The 25,060-nt window shown below is 44.0% G+C and overlaps 2 protein-coding genes across 2 annotated transcripts in view; both read right to left on the reverse strand.

The window, feature by feature from the left end:
- The window catches only part of EPG5 (ectopic P-granules 5 autophagy tethering factor), an 86,258-nt gene extending 77,317 nt beyond the window's left edge, over window positions 1-8,941 (reverse strand). The window contains exon 1 of the mRNA XM_077816635.1: window positions 8,817-8,941. Coding sequence (XP_077672761.1) covers window positions 8,817-8,879 — 63 coding nt within the window. The 5' untranslated portion in view covers window positions 8,880-8,941. The remainder of the gene's footprint in view (window positions 1-8,816) is intronic.
- Window positions 8,942-9,706: 765 nt separating this feature from the next.
- The window catches only part of PSTPIP2 (proline-serine-threonine phosphatase interacting protein 2), a 51,658-nt gene continuing 36,304 nt past the window's right edge, over window positions 9,707-25,060 (reverse strand). The window contains exons 5-15 of the mRNA XM_077816638.1: window positions 24,942-25,048; window positions 23,359-23,421; window positions 22,644-22,742; window positions 21,863-21,908; window positions 20,756-20,835; window positions 18,069-18,167; window positions 17,552-17,648; window positions 17,072-17,156; window positions 16,347-16,381; window positions 15,641-15,698; window positions 9,707-15,061 (exon numbers count right to left, since the gene is read on the reverse strand). Of these exons, the coding sequence (XP_077672764.1) occupies window positions 15,649-15,698; window positions 16,347-16,381; window positions 17,072-17,156; window positions 17,552-17,648; window positions 18,069-18,167; window positions 20,756-20,835; window positions 21,863-21,908; window positions 22,644-22,742; window positions 23,359-23,421; window positions 24,942-25,048 (761 nt within the window). The 3' untranslated portion in view covers window positions 9,707-15,061; window positions 15,641-15,648. The remainder of the gene's footprint in view (window positions 15,062-15,640; window positions 15,699-16,346; window positions 16,382-17,071; window positions 17,157-17,551; window positions 17,649-18,068; window positions 18,168-20,755; window positions 20,836-21,862; window positions 21,909-22,643; window positions 22,743-23,358; window positions 23,422-24,941; window positions 25,049-25,060) is intronic.

The following is a 25,060-nucleotide window of genomic DNA, read 5'->3' on the forward strand; positions in this document are numbered from 1 at the left end:
TTCCATTTAAAGAGGGATACTCTACTTTATACTCTCCTGTTCACTTCTTTCTATAGGATCATTAGTCTGGACTTTATTGTCTTATTTTCCTGTACATTCCCCATGCTCCTTGATGCTTAAAATCCAAAGAGACCACCTTGCAGGTTTTATTCAGGTAAAATCAACCTCTCTCTTACATTAGCATTTTATACTGCTGCCCACCACCATCATATCTGAGCACCTTCCGCATAAAATTGATACTGAAGTCCCCAGCAGACTACATGAAGTCTGACATTTCTTCCTTTTCAGGGTAAAAATTCTACAAACTCAATAGAAACTTCATCTGAGTAAGAACTGCAAGATCAGGCTCTGAATTCAAAGAAGAACATAACACCTGTTGTTTCTCTTTTTATACTTGGAGTGTAAACTTATCAAGCAGGAACCATCTTTTCATTGTGTTTGTTCAATGCCTCCTAGCACAGTGCAGACAGGCCTCTAGGCACTACTGCAACGAACAACAACAGATTACAGCAGTGGAGACAGCCATAACACAAGGCAAGAGGGTATAGTTACTTCCACATAAAGCAGAGTGAGTTGGTTAGTCTTCTTCTTTTTGGATAATTGCGGGCTATTTTTATTTAATAGCTGGATTTATAGGTTTATATTCAGTATTAGATGGGCAACTGTTAATGTACTTACTACATGCAATATTTTTAATTCCCTCTTCAAAATTAGGTGTTTGCTTGGTGCAGAAGGGGACACTGCCCCAAGCATAACGGGCAGCATGGAAGAACGCTCAAAGGGAAGAGCTGAAGGAGGATACAAAGGGAGCAACCACATAAAAGGTTTGAGGGGAACAAACAAGAAATATGTGTAGGAAGGGAGAAGAGCAGAGATGTAAGAAAGAGAAGAGACAGCCTGAACTTAATGCAGATGACAAGAAGAAACCAGAGAAAGGATTTAAAGGAGAGAGTGATGTAATCAGAGTGGCAGGACAGGAAGATGATTTTCACAGCACAAAATGATTTGGAGAGAAACAAATTGAAATGCAGAGATGCCAAAGACTAAGAGTATGCAGTAATTGAGGTCGGACACGACAAAAGTACGGTAAAAAATCTCAGTGCTCAGAAAGCAAAGCATAGGTTTTAGACACTGTAAAGGAAAATCCAATAAGATTTGGCCAGAGCCTGGGTATGGAAGGGGGCAGAGGAATCTAAAAATGGCTCCATGTTGCCTGAGTGATGGGACAGGGTGCAGTTAAATGTGACAGACGGTTTAGGGGCCAAGATGAGTTCACTTTCGAGTTGTGAGGGAACGACAGGAAGTCCTTCCACTCCACGGGGGATTTCCTTCCCTGCAAGCTGAATTCCACTGAACATGTTCCCAAAAAAGACACTTTTCCTACATGAAAGAAGACTTATAGTGACAGGACTGAACCTGGCATCTGAAATACATCTGGTTGTGCCTATCAGGTAACTTACATAAAAAAAAATTGGATTATTTACTTTATGTCAAACAGAACTAATTCCAACAGCAAGTTATGTATGGGTTGGGTTTTGTATATTTGAAGACTAAATAGTCAATATTAAAATACGTGAATTCTAATTCTGTATGGAATAGGTTTCAGAGTGGTAGCCGTGTTAGTCTGTATCAGCAAAAACAACGAGAAGTACTTGTGGCACCTTAGAGACGAACAAATTTATTTGGGCATAAGCTTTCATGGGCTAAAACCCACTTCATCAGCTGCATGGAATGGAAAATACAGTAGGAAGATATATATACACAGAACATGAAAAGATGGGAGTTGCTTTACCAAGTGGGGGGGTCAGTTCTAACGAGACAGTTCAATTAAAATGGGCTATTATCAACAGGAGGAAAAATCACTTTTGTAGTGGCAATCAGGGTGGCTCATTTCAAACAGTTGACAAGAAGGTGTGAGTAACGCTAGGGGGAAATTAGTCTTTGTATTGACCCATCCACTCCCAGTCTTTATTCAGGCCTAATTTGACAGTGTCCAGTCTGCAAATTAATTCCAGTTCTGCAGTTTCTCGTTTGAGTCTGTTTTTGAAGTTTTTTTGTTGAAGAATTGCCACTCCAACACCTCAGACAGAGACAAACACCTACAAGATCTCTATCAAGCATTCTTACAACTACAATACCCACCTGCTGAACTGAAGAAACAGACTGATAGAGCCAGAAGAGTTCCCAGAAGTCACCTACTACAGGACAGGCCTAACAAAGAAAATAACAGAACGCCACTAGCCGTCAGCCCCCAACTAAAACCCCTCCAACACATTATTAAGGATCTACAACCTATCCTGAAGGATGACCCAACACTCTCACAGATCTTGGGAGACAAGCCAGTTCTTGCCTACAGACAGCCCCCCAACCTGAAGCAAATACTCACCAGCAACCACATACCACACAACAGAACCACTAACCCAGGAACCTATCCTTGCAACAAAGCCCGTTGCCAACTGTGCCCACATATCTATTCCGGGACACCACCACAGGGCCTAATAACATCAGCCACACTATCAGAGGCTCGTTCACCTGCACATCCACCAATATGATATATGCCATCATGTGCCAGCAATGCCCCTCTGCCATGTACATTGGGCAAACTGGACAGTCTCTACGTAAAAGAATAAATGGACACAAATCAGATGTCAAGAATTATAACATTCATAAACCAGTCGGAGAACACTTCAATCTCTCTGGTGACGCGATTACAGACATGAAAGTTGCTATATTACAATAAAAAAACTTCAAATCCAGACTCCAGCGAGAAACTGTTGAATTGGAATTCATTTGCAAATTGGATACAATTAACTTAGGCTTGAATAGAGACTGGGAGTGGCTAAGTCATTATGCAAGGTAACCTATTTCCCCTTGTTTTCTCTTTCCCCCCCTCCCCCCCAGACATTCTTGTTAAACCCTGGATTTGTGCTGGAAATGGCCCACCTTGATTATCATATACATTGTAAGGAGAGTGATCACTTTAGATAAGCTATTACCAGCAGGAGAGTGGGATGGGAGGAGGTATTTTTTCATGCTTTGTGTGTATATAAAAAGATCTTCTACACTTTCCACAGTATGCATCCAATGAAGTGAGCTATAGCTCACGAAAGCTTATGCTCAAATAAATTGGTTAGTCTCTAAGGTGCCACAAGTACTCCTTTTCTTTTTGCGAATACAGACTAACACGGCTGTTACTGTGAAACCTGTCACTTTTAAGTCTGTTATTGAGTGTCCAGGAAGTGTCAAAAACCAGTAGAACACTTCAACCTCCCTGGACACTCAATAACAGACTGGAAAGTATTTGAGTTACTTTCCCGACTTACTACACTGATGGATGTCCTAGAAGTAATGTAGATGTCTTATGACCCGTAAGTGTGTAACTGTTTCATACAGAAACAATGAGAAGTACTTGTAGCATCTTATAGACTAACAAATTTATTTGGGCATAAGACTGTATGGAACAGTCTGTTACTTCCCTAATGGACTGTTTTTTCTAAATGGACAACCAATCCTAAATTCTCAATGACTGAGGGACAATCTTCACTCATTGATACATTTTCCTTTCCTCCACCAGCTCTGTGTAACTTTTTTCATGAGTAATGTACCTGAATACTTAGATGCTGAAGATCTAAACTGTATTCTTAAATTCATTCACCTAAATATGGGTTATTGCTGATTATGCACTATATGTATCTTATGACTTTAAAAACAAACTTTGTGAATAATCTAATCACTATACGCAGATGTACACTCTTTTCTCAACCTGTATTTTAATAAAATTTTCAGCTGCGTTCTGAGTCATACGCAGTAATTAAGAGTTACACAGATGCCAGTGGTAAACGGCTCTTCACCTCTCGCAGCTTCAGTAGCTTTGCCACCTTATTGTGTTTTGTTTCTTGTTAGTGATGTAAGTACTAATCTTTGTTTATTGTATCTTTTGCAAAAAGGTGAGTCTTGAAGCTTTCTCTGAAAACCTCAGATTCAGTTTTCTGCCCTCTAGTTCTTGGTTACACAACTGAGCAAGTTCAGCAAAGGATGGATGCCTCATCTCCTGCTCCCAAGAACATAATGTTGTCAGATGCACTGTCCCAGAGGATCACATATGGTTCAGTGGGTTATGAATGGAAAAGCAGGTACTGATGTGGTTGGGCCCCAACTTGTACCCTGAAATTACACTGAATGTAAACAGAGCCAGTTTTTCTGCTAAGGATGAAGGTTGATGTGTTCTGGCAAACTGGAGTTCCCATGTTGCCCGCACCTTTAACCTCAGACGTACTGAATTACAAGAGTTTAGTCAGGATGATCAGCAGAGATCACTAGCTATAGTCTCATCAAGAAAAGCAGCTTGTAATTTTCTGGCAAACTAGAGGTGAAAAAATATTTCCAATCATTGTTGCTTCCTAGGTGGGGTGTCCAAAATTAGTAGTGAGTTCAGAAACACCCCAAGACTCAATACCTCCTTGACGAATTGACAGGAGATGCATTTGATGAAGGGGGAGGGCTGTGTGTCGTTCAAAGGATTTCCCCATTCAGCCAACATTACTTCTGTCTTGACTGGGTTCAGACAGAACCACAGCTGCTTTTCATCCATGTGCTAACCTTTTAGAGGTTGTCAAGGCTGAATCCCCACTCTGTCACTCCGAGCGCAGAAGTGGGGGCCCGCAAGGATTTTAAAAATTAATACTTGCCACTCCAGGCTTGTATTACAAAGCAAGCAGAGAACAGACCAAGAGGGATTTTACAGCTAACTGGCTGGCTGGGTGTCCATCAAAGGGAGCTAGTCCCCCTCCCGCCCCCCACTTTATGCATCACAGAGGTACTGATACATCTGTAATGGCTTGAAAAGTATCCAGCAAATAGGAGACAAAACTGTGAATCATCAGCAAGTTGCTGGCAAAGCAGCCCAGGGTCTTTCAACCTCTCCAAAATTATCTGCAGATCACCACATGTGAGGGTTCTTGAGTGATCAGTAGTAGCTGTTCATCGTAACTCCTATAAATCCTATTTGAAAGGATAAACAGGAACCACTATAACATTTCTCTGCTCACTCCAGTTAGGTCTTGGGTACAGGTGAGCAGCACCAGGGTAGATAAAAATCAATGATTTAAAAAAAAAATTTAAAAAAAACGGATTTTTTAATTTAAATAGGTTTTTTTCTCAAAAAGCATTTTATAAAAAAAAACTGATCTAGTTTTAATTAAGATACATTATAGCTCAAAGATATCTCATCAAGGAATCGGGATTATAAATTCTAATTCTATATTATGAGACTATATATTCATGTAATGTTTAAGAAAAGTTTTGTAAATGAGTTCCAGTAGTTCATGGATAGGTGACCCAACCTTATGGGGTTCCAGGGGCTTCTGTATAAATTACTTAGGTTAATCTTTCTATCTACCCAATGGGACTCAGTGCTAAGTCTAGAAGATACCATCAGAGATGCTTAGTTTTGCAGTCCCCAAACTGTGGATTTCTGTCTCCAAAGATAACATGCTTGTTAACAGCAAAAATGTTTTTAAATAAATAAATAAATAAATAAATAAATGGATAGAGGTGAAATAACAGACCTCAAAACTATTGTCCCTCTGCAAATGTGTGTTCACAGAGTCAATCCTTTACCTCTCTCTAGAAGTGCAAAGTTTCATTGTTGGGGACGGAATAGATCTGGACAAGAAGAAATCTGGAGATAAATGTGAGAAGGGAGGGACAGGCAGTAGAAACAAAAGTGAAACTGTTTCAGCAGCATATTCCAGAAGTCTTGAGGTCTTTCTGAGTGTAGCCTTCATTGATTTGAGATCTACCATACCATTATCTCACTAGAAGGGAAAACCTATAATGGCAGAAGCCCTAAAAGAGACCCAGTTTGGTCTCAACTATCTCAGAGTTGTGAAAAATATGTATTAAGGTTATAACAACCAACAAGAATACACTTTTGTGTAGAAATCCATGATTAAATTGAATCTTCCTGACTAGTTATTTAAATCATGATTTAAATCAAATCCACCCTGAGCAGCACTATGGATCAACTTTGTAAAAGGCTTGAGACAGCAAGTACTCTAAACCGACATCCATAGCCATAGAGAAGCTACCCACTCATGTCACTAGAGAACAACTGGGGCCATGTTCTCATCTGAAAAATGACTGTGCAAAGTTTCAGGATAACAAATGCCAAGAGTTGCTGGAGTTTGATTGTCACTACCTTGTAATGGTGTTAAAAGAAAGAGGAGGTTGAAGACAGAGCAGTAGTTTAAGAGACTGTCTACATGAAGTGTTTATTTCTTAGGAACTATATGGACTATCACATTCTTCAGGAGGTTCACCTTCTCTGAAAGAGGCACTGATAACTCCCACCACTAACAGGCCAGTTGCTTTTCACTGGCTTTCAACAACCATGAGAGAAATTAATCCTTCACAAACAGTGGCCTGGAATTCAGTTTTGTGTGTGCAATGAGGCTGAATTTAGACAAAGATGGTGGAACAGTTATTATTCTCAACTCTGGTTTGGAGTCCTTTCTCCAACCCATATTTGGGTAATGTTTTCTCTGAAGTAGGTTAACAGCTCTTAGCAGTGGTTGACACTTGAGACTGATATTTGGTTTATATAACATGGGTTGATGGTTCTCTACTCAGACCAGTTCTGACTCACATGATTTCACAGACTGTTATCCACGCACAACAGTTTATTACATCAATGGAGAGGGACAACTGCAAAATGAGAAGAGTGAGCAATCCTTGGGATTCAAATCCAACACAAGATATAACAGTTTAGATCTTAATGTCAGATGGGTGAGGATTAGCAGCAAGCAAATGAAAGCCTTGAGAGATTGCATTTCAAGATGCTAAAACAAAACAGACAACTAGAAGCCCAAATCTCATCTACAACAGGCTAAGATATGTAGGTAGTTGTATGTTTAAAATATGAACAAATACTGGCTCTTGCAGGAGTAATACGCGGTCCCTTACCCCATATGGCCTCATATTTTGGATATTTCAAAGCCAACATTACACATGGCTACAGTTTTAACCACAAGAGATATTAGGACTCTTAGCCCTAATTAAAACAGCACAGGATGTCAAGCAATTAAAAAAATTAATCACAATTAATCATGTGATTAATCACACTGTTAAACAATAATAGAATACCATTTATTTAAATATTTTGGATGTTTTCTACAATTTCAAATATAATGATTTCAATTACAACACAGAATACAAAGTGTACATCATCATCCAAGACTATTATAACATGAAATATATGGCAGAATGTGGGTAAAACAGAACCGGAGACATACAATTCTCCCCAAAGGAGTTCAGTCACAAATTTAATTAACACATTATTCTTTTAATGAGTGTTATCAGCATGGAAGCATGTCCTCTGGAATTGTGGCTGAAGCATGAAGGGGCGTACGAACGTTTAACGTATCTGGAACATAAATATCTTGCAATGTCAGCTACAAAAGTCCCATGTAAACACCTGTTCTCACTTTTTAGTGACATTGTAAATAAGAAGCAGGCAGCATTATCTCCCGTAAATGTAAACGAACTTGTTTGTCTTAGTGATTGGTAGAACAAGTAGTAGGACTGAGTGAACTTGTAGGCTCTAAAATTTTACATTGTTTTGTTTTTGAGTGCAGTTATGTAACAAAAAAAATCTACATTTGTAAACTGCACTTTCACGATAAAGAGATTGCACTACAGTACTTGCATGAGACGAACTGAAAAATACTATTTCTTTATCATTTTTACAGTGCAAATATTTGTAATAAAAATAATATAAAGTGAACAATGTACACTTTGTATTCTGTGTTGTAATTGAAATATATTTGAAAATGTAGTAAAACATCCAAAATATTTAATAACTTAAATTGGTATTCTATTGTTTAATAGTGCGATTAAAACTGCCATTAATCTCGATTAATTTTTTTGAATTAATCACGAGTTAACTGCGATTCATCAACAGCCCTAGTTTTAATGTGTTGCTATACACAATTAAGTAGTTACAATGCTCCACCCCAGAGCTGACTGACGTAATTCCTGTCTATGTATCAGTTTGCTAAGCAAAAATAAATTTCCTTTAATTCAATCCCCGATTAATCGAAGCCTCGTTATAATTTGATCGAAATACCAGCAACCCAATCATTAATATAAGAAGTTCCAATTGCTTTCAGCAGGAATGACGGGACAGTTCCTTCGGTGACTAAAGCAGGCTGCTATTTAAATCGGGGAGGAAAGAGGCTCGAACTCTGCAGGAGACTCAAGATGCTACGGCAAAGCCAGGTGACAAGTGGTGCCCGCGGGCGAGGGGTGTTATTTGTAATGACTGAGTGAATCCCGTCACTTGCCATGGGAACCAGGACACGCACCGGGGGGATCGCACCGGAGAGGATCAGCAGCTAGACCCAGTCACAGGGACGAGGGTCGAGCCATGTTTAACTAGAATAAAACAGTACCAGCGAAGGCAGCGCCCAGAGGCCCGCCAGGCCCCAGGCAGACCCCGCCAGTGGCAGCCCCTGCCCCGCAACGCGCAGCCCAGGCGGCAGCCGGCGGGGCGGGGCGGGGCGGGGGGAGCGGAGGCGGAGCACAGGGCGGCTCTGGAGCTCCGGGGGGCCGAGTCAGCTCCCGCGGGGACACGCCCGCGCTGTGCTCCCCTCTCCCGCCAGGCCCGGCCCCTGGGGGACCAGCTCCGGGAGCGAGCTCCAGCCCCCCTCACGACCGGGACCAGGCGCCTCCCTCCCGTCCCGTCCCGTGCGGAGCCGGGCGCGGCCCGGGGAGCGGGGGTGGCCGAGGGTCCCCGCGCGCCGCGCCCCGCCCCGTACCTTGGCCTTGCCCCGGCCGGGCTTGGGGCGCTCCCTGCGCGGGGGTCTCGCGGCCTCCGCCATCCCCGGCGGCCGCCTCGCTCCCGCAGCTCACACCGGAAGCCCCGGGCAAGGGCGAAATCACATGACCGGCCTCTCCACCCCGGGCCCAGCCCATCAGCGCCGCGGTGGCTATGGAACGCGAGGAGGGACATTTTCGTTCTCCAGGACGGAACGCGGCTCGGCCGCGGCGCCCCCTAGTGCTGCACAAGGCAGCGGCAGGGCGCAAAGCCAGGCCGCTGAGAGCTAGCTCAGCCGGCGCGGCTAGCCCCCCTGCCAGGGCCCACCTCTGGCCCCTTGGGCACCCAGTGCCATTGCCCTCCCCACACCCGCCAGGGCCAGCTGCCCAGCATGTTACCCACCCCTGCCCCGCCATCCCCACCCTCTTTAGGGCCCAGCCACACCTCTGCCATCCCCACCCATCTCAGCCACCCCCCACCACTGATACCCACCCTGCCTACCCCTGCCCGTCCCATCCCCGCTGCTACGGCCACCCCCGTGATATCCCATTCCCAGCCCCTGCTCTGGAGTTCCCCAACGTGACATCCACCCCATCACTTCTACCCACCACCGCACCTGTCCATGTCATCCCCGTCAGCCCCTCAGCCACCCCAGCGCTTCTCCTGGATACCCGCCAGCCACCTCACACACCGCCAACACCAATAGCCTGGTCACGCCACTGTCAACACATGCCAGAAGCAGTGCCAGGCATATTACCCCTAACATTAACCCAGGCAACTCCAAATACACCCTGCCCTGCAACAGCACACACGGCCAAGCTGACAGGGGGTTCCTCTAGACCAAAGGAGCTTTGATCACCTTGATCAGAGATGAACAACTTCACACAGACCTGTATCATGACCATTTTATTAACTATTCCGAAAAATGATAGCAGGGAACTGCTAGCTCTTAATTTACATGACAAACAAATCATTACAAGTTTACAAAAACAATCCAATAAAATGCACAGTCCATGACGAAGCAGCCCATTTGTTTTCATTTATAGCACTGCACATCTTACTCAGCACAGACAAAAAACTCATCACACAGATAATTTACCAGTCAAAACTCATTCATTTTCTATTAACAAAAATCAGTTCTGGACAAGTATTTTGTAAGGCTCTCTGCAAACAAACAGTTCTGCTGTGTTTTACAAGCAACGAGACAGTATGTCGTTGTGTTGTCACTGGACGGCACATTTCCCCTCTCTCACAACCCCAGCATTCCAACAGCGTTGGATCTAGCCACACTGACCTACCACATGGTGTTCAGACACAGATTAAACTGTGCATGCATGGTTGCTAAAATGTGCAGGAAGGTCTATGACACAAGGTTAAAATCCTGGTTAGGAAGCCCATTACAGATAGGCGAACATAAGCAAAAATAACTTCCACTAACTTACTTCAAGCTTTTTTTCCTCGCCTTTACTGCAGTGGTGAGTGATATCTTTGTGACACATTAACTGATGTCCTCTTCTGTACCACAACAGTTTAGCTATCTTAAAATTCTTATTGCCACTAACTAATGTTCCCTCCATCTAAGTCACACTACAGATCACTTACCTGCCCTCAGGGCTCTGTTGTATTGGCTACAACATTGGCAAGTCTAGTAGTGTCAATAACAGTTCACACAATGAGTAACAAAGATGCAATCGCAATTTCCAGTGCAGATAAGAAAGAGTTTTGTGCTTAATTTCCAAATTAGCTCAAATTCTCTTTTGATTCAGTTAACAGCTTTAACATAGAATGCAGCAATCTCTGCGCTGCAAGTGCACAGAGAAATACAGCAGGATATTCACAGGATGTTTAATGTGTAGAAAAGTTACTGTTTCCAAAAGCAGCTAGCAAATCTCATGCTTTGGAAACAAACATTCAATGAGAGTTTTTTCTGGTGACTCCCATCTTTTCATATGCTGTGTATTTATACCTCCCTACTGTATTTTCTACTCCATGCATCTGATGAAGTGGGTTTTAGCCCACGAAAGCTTATGCCCAAATAAATTTGTTATTCTCTAAGGTCCCACAAGGACTCCTCATTGTTTTTTCTGGTGATGTATCACTTGTAACTCTGCAGCTACAGGGATGGGGGGCTGTTGGTTGATGGAGTTCTGCGGCTCCAGATTGAAAGCTCCCTTGTACCACTTGCTTGTGAAGTTTCACTTTAGCTCAGTTGTGCTAAACTCTTAATAAATTCAGGTATATTCCAAATTTACCTCAACTCTTACATACTATTGCTCTAATCACAATAATAAAAAGCTTTTACAATAGCCACTGACCACACTTGTCATTTTTATCATTAACATTTTACAGTTTGAAACAATCTGCCTTTTCAAATTCCTTTAGAAACTGAAAATGTCAGGCTAGAAATGAAAGTATTTCCACACGCCTACCACCATCCTAATTCACGTCCTGAAAAACAACTCAATATTGTGTTGCTTGTGGTTTCAAACCTTCCTCTTTTATCTAGGGAGTACTGACCTATTGATTTTGAAGTGCTTTTAGACACTCTCTAGGACACAACTCGGAGAAGAACCTTGATTTTTGGTGGCAGCTTGCTTTCTTTCTCTTTAAGAGTGGCTCGGCAGAATACTCGTACTTTTTGCTTTCATTTTCAGGACTGGCTTCTTTAAATCAGAGGGCAAATACAGTGAAGCAATCCACATTTCAAATGTTCATGGCATTGCCCTGTGATTAACTACACTCTGAACTAAAAAGATCCTTTCGAAAAGCACTTATAAATTGGGGTCCTGGTGTATTTATTTCAGTCAACTAAATAAGGAAATAATCGCAGTCACTACTCTCAGGACTGAGATAGGATCGTCACTCTTGGACAACTGATATGGGGCTGCATTTTAACCCCTCCATTTTTCAAGTGAGGCATGTGGGGTTAGCTGCATGACTTCCATTACAATTATTGCGAGTCATGTGCCTAAACCGCAGTGCACCACTTTGAAAGTTGTTGAGTAGCAGTTTTTGTAGGCAAGAAACAAAATAAGACCATCTACTGCCCTGAGTCAGCCTGGAAATCCCAACAGAGAAAAGGAGCTTCTTGTCCAATATGCTCATGAGTACTAGTTCTTATACTATGGTCCTGACCTTACTATACTGCCATCCCAGTAATCTCTAATGAAAGGCCCTAGCTGTAGATCTATGGTCAATTCTCTTTCTACAGCTCTCAGATGGAAGTAACATTTGGTCACTACTCAAAAAGGCTCTGTACCAATGCTAATTCTCACACACACTGAGGCTGTGTGGCCTCGTGGAGAGAATGCAGGACTGGGACTCAGGAGACCTAGATTCTAGTCCTGTCTCTACCACTGACTTGCTTGGTGACAGATCAAGTTGCTATGCCTGTTTCCCCACCTGTCAAATGGGAATAATTATACTGATCTCCTTTCAGAGTAACAGCCGTGTTAGTCTGTATTCGCAAAAAGAAAAGGAGTACTTGTGGCACCTTAGAGACTAACCAATTTATTTATCTCCGTTGTTAAGCGCTTTGAGAACAAATGATGAAAAAGCACCATATAAGGGCCAGGTGGTATCACCAGGTGGTATCAACTGTTCTGGTGTCCACAAAACAATGAAGGATTTTCTCATCTGCACTTTACCTGTTTGCTCTTTTAATGCTCTGTGGTCTGGATTTACAAATGAAATCCAGGCTTGATCAGCTTCTGGCATCTTTTAAATAAGGGGTTCTCATCTTGGGAGTTGCAACTACTAGAACAGGGATAGGGACTGTCACAAACAAGTGTTGGGATCACAGGGATCACAATCACCCCATCTTTCCCATGTTTCTAAATGGGTCAGGATTTCAGCTAGATGGGAAGGGGGCCTAGGATGGAAAAAAGAGTGAGAACCACTGTTTAAATTCAACAAGTGTTACATCAGCATTTTCAACCACATTAAAGTCAGGGCTTCCCTTGCATTTACAGGAACCCGTGGGATCAGTTTCCCACCTCCACTCCCCTCCAAACTGAGGCAAGAGAAAAACAGAGTCTGCCCAATGGGCCATTATATATGGAGATCCAGTCAATGAAGTTCCATACATCCGTAGGTGTCTTGCACTGGAATAGACACAGTATATGTGCTAGAGGCTACACATTCCAGAACGGGAGGAAAAGCACAAGTCCATACCCCAGCAAGCTCAAGCTGAGCATTGAGGTGCATTGGCAGGATGGTGTTGGAGACCCAGGACTGGACTAGCATAGTGGTCCCCAACGCGGTGCCCATGGGAACCAGCCGCCGAAATGCCGCCCAGAAGCGGCAACGCCAAGAAGCGCCGCTGCTTCTCGGTGGCATTTCGGCGGCTGGTCGTCCGGCGCCCGCCACACTCTTCTGGGAACACGAATATGCTATTGCAACAGAAAGGTTGGGGACCACGTTGCGCTGCATTAGCAAGTTTGCATCGAAGGCCCAGCAGAAGCGGAATACAGGCCAGCACTTACATGCTACAAGGACCAGCGCTCAATTAATTCTTCAGATCGAGAGTGCTGGGAAGCATCGACAGAACTCTTTGGGGGGAGAGATTTGAAAGAGTAGTGGGCTGGAGTGTAGGACTGAGATCCAAAGGGAGGGCTGGGACTGGCAGAGCAGAGAGAGGTTAGATCAGGGAAAAGATGCCGTAGCAGAGCTCTAATCTTCAACGCCTCCTGCCTGCACGCTGTACTTGTGGCTACAACCAGTCTGTCCAGGCCTTTGCATGTGGGAGGAGCAAAGTCACCCCCCACATTGAAGTCTATTTTAGAGCATATATAATTACATGTTCAGTATGCAAGCCACAAATCTAAAATATATATCTATATCTATATTGAGAGAGAGAGATTAAAAATAATCTACAATATAAAATTATATTGGGATATTTAAGGGTCTTTTTTTATAAGACAACGTATTCCTCAAATTGTGCATTTCGTACAGGTCATTCAAATGTAGCACGGAAGAATTCAAATCTCACTTATCACATTGGGGTCTTTCCCACACAAGGGAACAAAGCGACATTCCCTAGGTTTGTACAAATCACGCATAGCTCAGGCACAATTTGATGCAGAATCATCCCTGTTGCTCTAGAGCAAGACATTAAAACCTGTACACCCTCGCACTGAGAGCTACACACAAATGGGCAGACTTCATCAGTGTCTGTGCACCTGACAGGTAACAGCCAATGGAGATGAACATGAAAGCTGGGGAAGTTCTGGTCCGGAAATGAGTTTTGCAGCTCTAGGCCAACAACAGTAACCAAGTTAGTTTGTGCTTTATTAGAAACAAAAGAGCCAGACCGCACAACACTATAACAAATGGGAATTCTGCCATTGACTTCAATGGGAGCAGGATTAGACCCCCAAGAAATGGGTGGGGGGGGGGAGGAAGGTTTGCTAAATGGAGACAGGAAAAGCCAATAAGAAAATATTAAGGAGTCTGGTGGCACCTTAAAGACTAACAGATTTATTTATTTGAGCATAAGCTTTCGTGGGTAAAAACCTCACTTCTTCAGATCAACTTCTCCCAACATCACTTGCGTAGCCTGGAGCAAATGCACAGTACAGCCATATAAATACCCCTCGAGTCCTAACTCTCAGCGTTGCCATGAGTAAGCAGTCTAATGAGCACTCCACAATTAGGGCTAGGCTATGAACTTACTCACCCTGGTGAAAATCCAGCATAACAGACCAAACCCATACTTTGACCTGTGTGCTATGCGCACGCCCCAGCATGCCCAACGCACTGCACATGATTCCCATTGGCAGCATTGCAGTGGCACATGTGAATTCTCAGTCGTCATGGTGAGAAGAAATTCCTTTTTTTAAAATCCTTTAGAGTCTTCCACACGGATGTTGAGGTTTGCATATCACAAAGAACTCTCACCAATCCCAGAACACAAGTGTCTCTTATTGTTAGGAGAGATTCCATTGGATCAGCGAATATTATTCAAAGATTCAATGTCCTCCTTGCTGACCTTGAAAATAGGACATCAGTCCATGTAGTTTGTCGCCATGAAGGAAGAGGGACCTTGTTGGACCTTGTGTGGATCCTCAGAACATACTAAATAATTACCCTAGAGTTTCAAAATATTTTTTAAAAGAAGAAACAGTCCCATGCTGTATCACTGTGCCCGATGCTGGAATTGCAACTGAATACACGGTCTCTGATGGGTGGATCAGACGACTCATTTCTTGCACTCAGTGGCACTACTGGGCAAGCAGCTTTGAGACCCTGGAGAAGAGGATGGAATTGTAAGAGTCAATATTTCAGTGAAAGAAACGTAGACAGAATCAAATGTAATGATGGGAGGAAAAGTAGCCAGCTAGATCATCCAGTCCCCCTCCCAACCTATGCAGGACTGTTCCACCACAGCACTGTGCTTTTAAAATATCAAATATGGGACCTCCAATTCTTCCCATGGGAGACTATTCCACAATCTATGCAATCTCACCTTTGGGAAGTTTTCCCAGATTTTCAGCCTATAGTTCTCTTTCCTAACGGTCTCTCCTAAATATATAACTGTTTCTTGCGCTTTCTCTGTGCAGCGTGTCAGTCCGCAATAGTGTGACATGCACTAACTGGGCCGTGTGGACCTTGCTGACACGCACTAAAAGTTCCCTAGTGAGCACTGACATAGTACTGTTTGAAACCAGACTACATTAACACGCACTAGGGACCTCGGAGTGCACACTAGCAGGGTCTCCACAGGGCAGTTAGCGCGCAACATGCCGGTGAGGACTAGACCCTACACCTCACTGGTGTGACTAACGCAGGCCCCAAGTAATTCCTTTTCAGAATGAAAATACTTACGGCTCATGCTAGTGATGTATTAAACTGTAACCATCAATCGTAGCATAATCAGGGTCACCTGTAATATAGAGATCACAATAGTAACACGTAGCTGTTACATAGCACTTTTCATCCATAAAGCTCAGAGCACTTTACAAAAGAGGTGGATAACATTATCCCCATTTTTACAGATGGGGAAATAGAAGCAGACAGAGATAAAGTGCTTGATCTAGGTCACCCAGTAAGTAAGTGGCAGAGCCAAGAACAGAACCCAGGTCTTCTAAGTCCAAGTCCGCTATCTACTGGGCCACACTGCAAATAATAAAAATCAATGCTTTCCAAGTAGAGAAGACCCCAGGCTGCAGCCTTCAGGTCCAGGTCTTGCCTTTCTCAAAGTTCAGGACTGTCCATAACCAGGACTTTGGTTTGAACCTCTTGCTTGGTGAACTCCTGGCCCCATTGAAATCAGTGACAAAATTCCAATTGACTTCAATGGAGCCATGATGTCACCCTCTATTTCTAACAGAAGCTTACAGGTGCCAAGAACAACATATCAATGGCTAGAATGATCAGGGGAATATGAGAATCAGGCAAGACCACCAATATTTACATGGCAGTGGAATTACAGACAGAACCTGCAACACCTGCAAAATTGAAATACAAAAGAAGATTGCACACAAAAATGCTTAAAAATGTGTGATTTCTAGAATGACTTGGTGTAACTCACCGGGCCCACTTGCAGGGATTGGTAACGGCCCCCTCCTGCACAAAAACAAATAAGACAACACTTGTCTCCTTGTTGCTAAATGATCTGATTGTTTCATATTATGAAACAAATGTGCCATCATTTAGGCAGTTCAGTATTCCAACGCAAGCCATCAGGTAGTCATTATTGTGACGGACTCCTACTGCATAGCAGCCATGGACAGTAGCCTTCAGTGATGACAAGGGTGCTCTCAAATCCTTCTCTCCCCACAGAAGACCCATCCCGCATCCGTAGTCCAACTCCCCTCTTTGGTCAGCAGATTCCCTTGCTCTCCCAGTGCACCTGATTTAGGTTCTCTCCTCTGCCCACGTGGGCATGTGTTCTTAGATGATCCAGCTCTCCGCAGACAAAAATGGGGAGAAGGGAGCCATGCAAGGAATGAAGGAAGGTTTCCAGCAGCAGGGATGGGCTAGGGAGCAAAGGAGGTGGCAAACCAGTGCCCAAGATCTCCGAGGGTTTCCTGGTACAGAGGGGGACTCAATCCAGGCAAAATTCCCAACCTGCCCTGCCTCCCTGCTGACCACATACCCCAACCCCCACCAACTTTTATGGGACCCTGAAACAGCCTAAGAGCCAAACGGTTCCGAACGACTTAAAGAAGCAACACTCATTTTTAACCTATAGGTTCCCAATAGCCAGGCCATTCCTTTTATTATTTGGTTTGTGTTGGGTTTGTTTATTCTTACCTCCCTATCCCAGGTGCTGGGGCCTGATTTCTTGCTGAAGTTGCATTTCTTTGTGTGCTATAGTAATTTTCATAGACCACAGGAGCTGGGGGCATGGAAATACAAGTCAGCTGTAAAAAATGTTTTTGTGAGTGGTTGGCATGCAATGTACAGCATCACATCTGCACAACAGGAGATCCTATTTCTTCTTCAGCTCCATCCCTTCCACGCTGAAAAAACTGTATTTTTAGAAACCAAAGTCTACAGAAATGAGGTTTGAGTTCTCTTCAGGGTCTGGTGGCAATTGCCTGCTATCCTGGTGCAAGGATGCCACTCTAGAAACAGGCTTCATTTTGAGACCAACACAGAAGCAGAACCATCAAGCATGCTTGCTTTCTGCACCAAGCTTTGTTTAATAAAACCCAGACCCTTGCTAGAGCCGAGAAGCTGTATGGAATGCTGATGGCCACGCTGCTTAGAAAGCATACATCAAGCAGTTACCTGGGGGCACATTTCCTGTTTTACGGAAATTTACAAAAAATTCGATATCCTTCTCGATGCTGCACATTTCTAGACTCCTACGGGTTTCTTCGTACCTCTATAAAAAGAACAAACAAAAAAAAAGGTGTTTTCTTTTAAAAGCATAAAGTGCAGAAACATTCTCCTTCATTCGTCTTTCTTGAAGGAGAAAGGATACAATTTGCATCAGCAAAATAAGTGTCAATAGTACAAGAGGCAAGGGGTGAAAGTCTTGGCTGCAATAAAAGCAACGGGAGCTCTTGCCATTGACTTCATTGGAGCCAGGGTTTCAAATCCTGTCCCACACTATTGACGGGGTGTTCGTTATTGCTCTCTGCTGGATTACCTATGAGAATATCAAGAAAGCAAAAGCTGCGCGCAGACCACCCTACCCGAGCTAGCTTGAATAGAGCAAGCACAGATAACAATAGCAGTGAAGAAACTTCCCTTCCGCTCGGCAAATAAAAGGGTTGGAGGGCCTTGGTTTTTTCAGGCCTACCTCATCACTCTGGACGCACTCCTGAGAGAGCTGATTCAGGTGCAGCCACAGCGCATTGCGGAAGTAGTTTATCCGTTCAGACTCCTGGGTCTCAAAGAACTGAAGAGACACGGGGAGGCAAGTCAGGGTATGTTAACAGAATAACTAACGGCCGCGGTCCCAGCCAGCTGGGATTAATCATGGAAGTTAGAGAAGGAGAAGACATACAACACCTAGGTGACCTCCCTGCCAATACAGGTTTGAGCCATATTGGACCCATGCTAGGGCTTTGCTTGTCCTGTTTTCAGATGTTCTAAGCAATGACCTGACCTTGGGTCTAACTTCACCACTTCTTGGCATTTTGGCCTTAATCTCCCCCTCTCTGGGGGAGTCTTTCCTACCTTCGTACGGGGCTAGACTTGGTCTAATGAGTCTTTTCCATCTCTAACTGCTACCATCCTTTATTCTTTATGAGAAAAATAGATTAACAGCCAGCAACAATGAACTGATGCCTTTTTATTGTGTATTTTACACCACTACATGAGATTATAAACAGAAGCCTGCATCAAGTCAGGAGCCACCAGGTCCAGCTGGTCCCGGCATTCTGCTCCATCAGGGTTTGCACGTTTTCTGAAAGGACCCCTTTCCTTCAAAATGGGTCTTCAACTTTCCCTCCAGCCCCATCTCATCCACACACACCCCACCTTAAGTGAGATCATCCTGCCTGCCACATCACATGGCCAAAACTTAAAAGGGAAGCTCAGTCAGGTTATTGGGTCCTGCTGCACCATGGCGGGAGGACTGATCCCAGAAGCTGACACCTGCGGATGGTGGGGAGGCAAGCCAGCTAGCCAATGCACTGTTTGGTCACCGCTTGATTTAGTGATCCGAGGCCACTCCTCTCATCCCTACACCCAGACCCACACCAACATTTGGATCGTTCCGATAGGATGGAACTATCTGGATGCTCCTCAGAGCCCAAACCTTCTGAAGTCTGCCCTTCAATATGTATTCATTCCATCAGGAAGAGCCCTTTTCACATTTCCACTGAGAACAAGTAAACTCTCACCTAGAGCACACATTTGATCAGCAGGACCTTTTGTAATGGACCTGCATCAGAACTTCCATACGTGGCAGGCCGAATCAACACAAACTGACTGATTTGAGGAAGTGAATCTTTGTTTCCCACCCCTCACTACCAGCGGACGGGTTTTCGTTACACAGAGCCATTGCAAGGTTTGGATGGGCAAAGCACACACAGGCAGGTCATTTCATTTTAAGAAACCAAAGCAAAATGGAAGAACGAGCAGCAATATTTTCGGAAGGGGCCAGCGCTGGGGCATGGGCTGAGCTGAACTCATGACAGTGCCACCCTTTTGGAGCCCTTTTTAATCCAGAGATGTCAGAGCACTTTACAAAGGGCATGAGTATCATCCCTATTTTACAGATGGGAAACTGAGGCACAGAGCAATGGCATGATGTGCCCGAGGTTACCCAGCAGGCCCGTGGCAGAGAAGGGAACAGAACCCAGCTGCTCTGTCTGGAACAGCAGTGTCACCAATAGCAAATGCAAAATACTGATGCTTAAGCAACGTGACAGGCTCATAAGTGTGTCGGAAACCTCAAGATTTGCCCAAGATGATGCACGGAGTTCTTGGCTGAATTGGGGGTAGAACTTAGATGTGAGTCTCGGTCTGGTGCCATCCATCTCTTTCTCATCGTAAATGCATGTGGTGCTTTACAGGCAAAGGGCCTGATTCTCCTCTCATTGACACATGTGTTATGCTGGTGTAGGAGCTACTCCTGGTTTTATACCAGTCTAACTGAGAGGAGAAAGAGGCCAAACATCCCTGGCTGAGAGGGTTTGCAGGATAAGGTAAGATATGACCTGACAAGGAGTGCCATCAAGCCTCAGGGAAAGTACAAAGATTACAACAATAATACCATGCAGCTCATTTCTTTGAATAGAATAGGGAAAGAGTTCATGGGTGCTCCGAGAAATAAAAGTGGCAAAGAGTCCTGTCATGCATCCGATGAAGTGAGCTGTAGCTCACGAAAGCTTATGCTCAAATAAATTGGTTAGTCTCTAAGGTGCCACAAGTCCTCCTTTTCTTTTTAAAGAGTCCTGTGGCGCCTTATAGACTAACAGACATACTGGAGCATGAGCTTTCGACGCAGTGGGTATTCACCCACAAAAGCTTATGCTCCAATACGTCTGTTAGTCTATAAGGTGCCACAGGACTCTTTGCCGCTTTTACAGATCCAGACTAACACGGCTACCTCTCTGCAGCTTGACACCAGAGGAATAAAGTAATAAAGGCAAATCTTAATCTCCCTGAGCCTGTCCATTACTGTATTAAATAATCTAAGATTCCATCCAGTAGATGGCAGCACTTTACATACAAAGACGCCAGCGCACAAAATTGCCACTATTTTGCACGCTGACACTTGAAGGCTTTCCAATATATTTCCCTACTTTTAAATGCCAAATTCCGGGGCTTTGTATCCAGAAACCAAGAGTCAGGGACATGCAAGTTAAATTGGGAAGTGTCTTGAAGTTTAACCACTAAGGAAACAGAAGAGGCCAACTGTGGTCCCTCACTAGCATTGGCAGTGAAGGAAATGAAATCCCAACCTCAAAGACAGAGTGTTGCAGCATTAAAACCCTTCATTATCTCTAGGATGGATGGCAGGCTTTGGTGTGTTACCTCGCAGGCTTTGGTGTGTTCATTCTGCCATTCTTCCCTGATCCTCTCAAGCGTACCAACATTCAGCTGATATAGCCTGTCTGATAGGGAAATCCAACAGCAATTTGGTCACACGTACAACACACAGGTCTGGATGCATGAAAGGCTCAGGTAAACAATTCTAAACACTGTGATCAGAATATTTTGGACTCTGGGTTTAATTTGGGTCTAGAGCACGTGAAATGAGTTTTGAACTCATTTCAAAAGGATCAAATTTTGTAAATTATAACACAGAGACACTTTCACCTAGAAAAGCGAAGCTATTTCAATCAGTTCTAGGTAGCAGCTGCTCTTAATTGTTAAAAGAAAAATAGAATATTTCAATCACATATCATATCATGACATGACAGCAGTTGTAGTGAACATTAAGCACGACTTTCACTGACGTGTCATGAAATAACGCTATCAAAATATTCAAAACGATATTTTGAAATCCCAAAATGAAATAACGAAATTTCAAAACAAAAAATTCCCAAAACTGAAACTTTTGAGAAATTCCATTTGGTGGGAAATTTCAAAAATATCTGTTTTCATTTTGAATCAGAACAAAAAGAAATTCTGAGGTGTTGAAATGTTTTGCAAACCAGGAATTCCAAGTTGCAGCCAGTTCTAGTCCAGACAATGCCGCACAAACAAGAAACTCTTGACATTTTCCAAGACAAGCATATTCCAAAATGGAAATATTTTTATTTCAAAATATTTTTTTCTGCTGAAATATTTGTCTCAGTCGAATACAACTGTTATTCCAAAATTATTCCCAGTATGACAAAAAAGGCATTTTCCATCAAAAAAAGTTTCAACTAAACATTTCCAACCAGCTCTAGCTGGGACATTCTCTCATCACAAGGAGACAATGAGCCATCAAGACATAACATTTGACTCCCTGGGGCAAATTTATCCAGCGTATAACTGTGCAACCCACTGTTTTAGGAAAGGGAGGTCTATGCCAGTCACCCCGAATAGAGCACTTGTGTAATGGGTTCCCCTCCATCCCATCCCCTACCTGCCGCTCCCAGCATGTCCCAGCCCCTCCAAATGTAACAGATACTCCACGTTATCAGCACTCACCAGAATCTTCCAGAACTGACTTGCTCTGAGCCAACTTTACAAACAGCTGAAAAACAGAAAGATAAAGGGGTCATTGTGAGACAGCAGCTCAACCTAAAAACACTGCAGAGAAAGTAAGGTTGGACCTCATTTCTATCCCACAAATCCATCCTTAACCAGAGGGTGAAGTCAAACCACCAACCCAGATTTTTTTCCCCCCAAGCTCTGTGTCAATGATTCCTCACTAGTGGTTGAAGTCTTCCATGCTGGCTGTCAACTGACAGGCCTCCAGCCAGCTACCAAGTAGCCAGAACCACTTCTGAACTCCTGGCGCTTCCACTACCAGAGCCTCCGGGCAGTGAAAGGAGGCTCTCCTGTGTAAATCCAACAGCAGGGTCAGGGTCCCGGTTTGGCAGGTTTCTTAGAAACTGTAGCCACTATCTTTAGTTTTAAAATTACTATAACATGGTTAAAAAAAGAACTAGATAAATTAGTAGAGGATAGGTCCATCAATGGCTATTAGCCAGGATGGGCAGGGATGGTGTACCTAGCCTCTGTTTGCAAGAGCCTGGGAATGAGTGAAGGGATCACTTGATGATTACCTGTGCTGTTCATTCTCTCTGGGGCACCTGGCATTGGCCACTGTCGGAAGACAGGGCACTGAGCTAGATGGACCATTGGTCTGACCCAATATGGCTGTTTTATGTTCTTAATGGTATTTTTTCCTGGAGGTGATTTAGTTGTTGAACAGTACCTAAAGCAGAACAGGAAAACTGTCTTCCTTTCACCCTCCCTGTGTTACCTTTTCTTGTTGCCTTTGTGTTACAAGATTTGCATTGCGGTGCACGGCGTGTTCCGCTTCATCTTTATCCCTGCATCGCTGCTCGTACAGCTTCTTTGCCTAGGAGAGAGGTGGGTATGTAAGCCAGTTGGAAATGCAACACAACACACACACACACTCAACTGTTGGATCAAATCCTGCATGCACGTTAAGGATTCTATAGGATCTGCCACATACATTATTGGAACTTCAGTTCAGTATCCTGCCTCTGGTGGCCACCAACATCTGATGCTTCAGAGGAAGACAAGCCCCTCAAATGAAGGCAGCCAACTGTGCAATGCTGCATATGTAAGGACACCTTTCCTTCCTGACCCGAGATCAGTTTATGTCCTGAAGCATGAGATTTGATCACCCTCATTACAGCCTGCATAACACAGCTGGTCCCACATTCATTTCCTCCCACATTCTTTGCATTTGCTCTGTAGCTCCTGGTCTGGATGACACTCGCCAGGTGCAGAACAAAAATACAGTAAATACAAAGACAATGAAAAGATTTGGTGGCTTAGTCAGCTTCAGTGCTTGGACACAGGGCGTGTGCTCATGCAAATACCATTACCTCTGTTTAACCATGCAAATACAAAACTATTGTAGGTAACATGGACAGTGTTATATTTCTAATGTGACTGCATGTTACAGATCTATGGCCGGTAAGAACCAGATGATAGGGGCCACTTACCTCCACTGTTTTCTTATACTGCAAATTCCTGTTTTTATGAATAGCCTCCATTACAAGCTCTATCTGTGAAGGGAACAACACCTGCATTAGTGCACCATCCACGCCAGAAGCGCTGCAAGGACGAAAGCTACCAAGGAGCTTAGCGACTAAGACGGTCACCTTGATAGGTTCCCAGTTCAAGTCCTGCCTTGTGTGTGTGTGACATCATCTCAGCAATGCAAGACCAGCAAATCTCATAACGATATATTGCATCACATGACCGACACCCTTCATGACTAGGGCCCTACCAAATTCATGGCCAGGAAAAATGTGTCACAGACCATGAAATCTGGTCTCACCCCTGTGAAATCTGGTCTTTTGTGTGCTTTTACCCTATACTATAAGGATTTCACAAGGAGTTGCGGGGGCTGGGGGGGTCACAAGGTTATTTGAGGGGGGTCACAGTATTGCCACCCTTACTTCTGACCTGCCTTCAGAGCTGGGCTCCTGGCCAGCAGCCGCCACTCTCCAGCTGCCCAGCTCTGAAGGCCGCACTGCCGCCAGCAGCAGCGGAGAAATAAGGGTAACTGTACTTCAACCCTCTCCCTCCCCCCGCACAACTCCTTTTTGGGTCAGGTTCCCTGCAATTACAGCAGCATGAAATTTCAGATTTAAATAGCTAAAAAAAATCAATACATTTATGATTTTTTTAAATCCTGTGACTATGAAATTGACCAACATGGACTGTGAATTTGGTAGGGCCCTATTCATGAGGTCTGGCAACATCGGTGAGTCCTCTCCTTCCTGTTTGGTATAAACTGTACAATTTTAACTACTGATGGACTATTGTTACCCTTCCTTTTACAGACAGAGGGCAAACTACAGTACAGAGGAGTTAAGTGGCTTGGCCCAAAGTCCAACAGGAAAGAGTCAGGAATAGAACCCAGCTTTCCTGGATCCTGTACATAATACAACCCAGTCAGAGCTTGATTTTCAGATGCAATCCAGCCCACAGTGAGAACAAAGGCAACTACTGGATACTGTGTGTGTCTGAAAACCGGGCCATAGACCACAGCTGCCCCACTAAAAGCAATTGTATGTTGTAAAGATCACTTGTCAAGATGTGAAGTTCAGGGAGCAGAAAGGCCCCGGGCGCAGCTTTCGATGGGAAGAAAATACAAAAATGATCTATTTTTCCGAAAAAGAAGCGTAGGAACCCAAAGGCAAACACAGGCAGCTTGAATGAGGAAGTTGTAAATCACTGCACTGATGCAGTCTGGTGCAGTTACAGCATTTAGGAATGAACTCTGGACTTCCCGGAGCAGCAGGGAGTTCATGGGCGAGGGAAAGGGCGGGACAGAGAAAGAAAACCCTTACCCAGCAGCCGGCATATACACTGAAGAGAAAACTTAGCACACTTGCAGACTTCCAGTAAAGCCTGGGCTCTTTCACAGCTCCCAGGCCCAGGCCCAAAGCTAAAGAGCTGGCCATTTGGGGTCCTCACAGATCCCACAGCGCCATTTGCAGAAGTCAAGGTTTTAATCCTGGCATTCTGGCCAGATTCCAGCTCACAGAACCACGTGACGCCTTCCCAAATTCCCGACCTTTTTCTGATGAAGTTTTTGCTTTTCCCTGAAGTCCTCCATCTTCTTAGCCTCTTCCCGGAGGGTCTGGGCCAGCTGGATGTGACTCTGCCCTACACCATCTACCTCTGCAAGTGAAA

The sequence above is a fragment of the Eretmochelys imbricata genome, chromosome 5, assembly GCF_965152235.1.
Source record: "Eretmochelys imbricata isolate rEreImb1 chromosome 5, rEreImb1.hap1, whole genome shotgun sequence".
In the NCBI taxonomy this organism is placed as follows: Eukaryota; Metazoa; Chordata; order Testudines; family Cheloniidae; genus Eretmochelys; species Eretmochelys imbricata.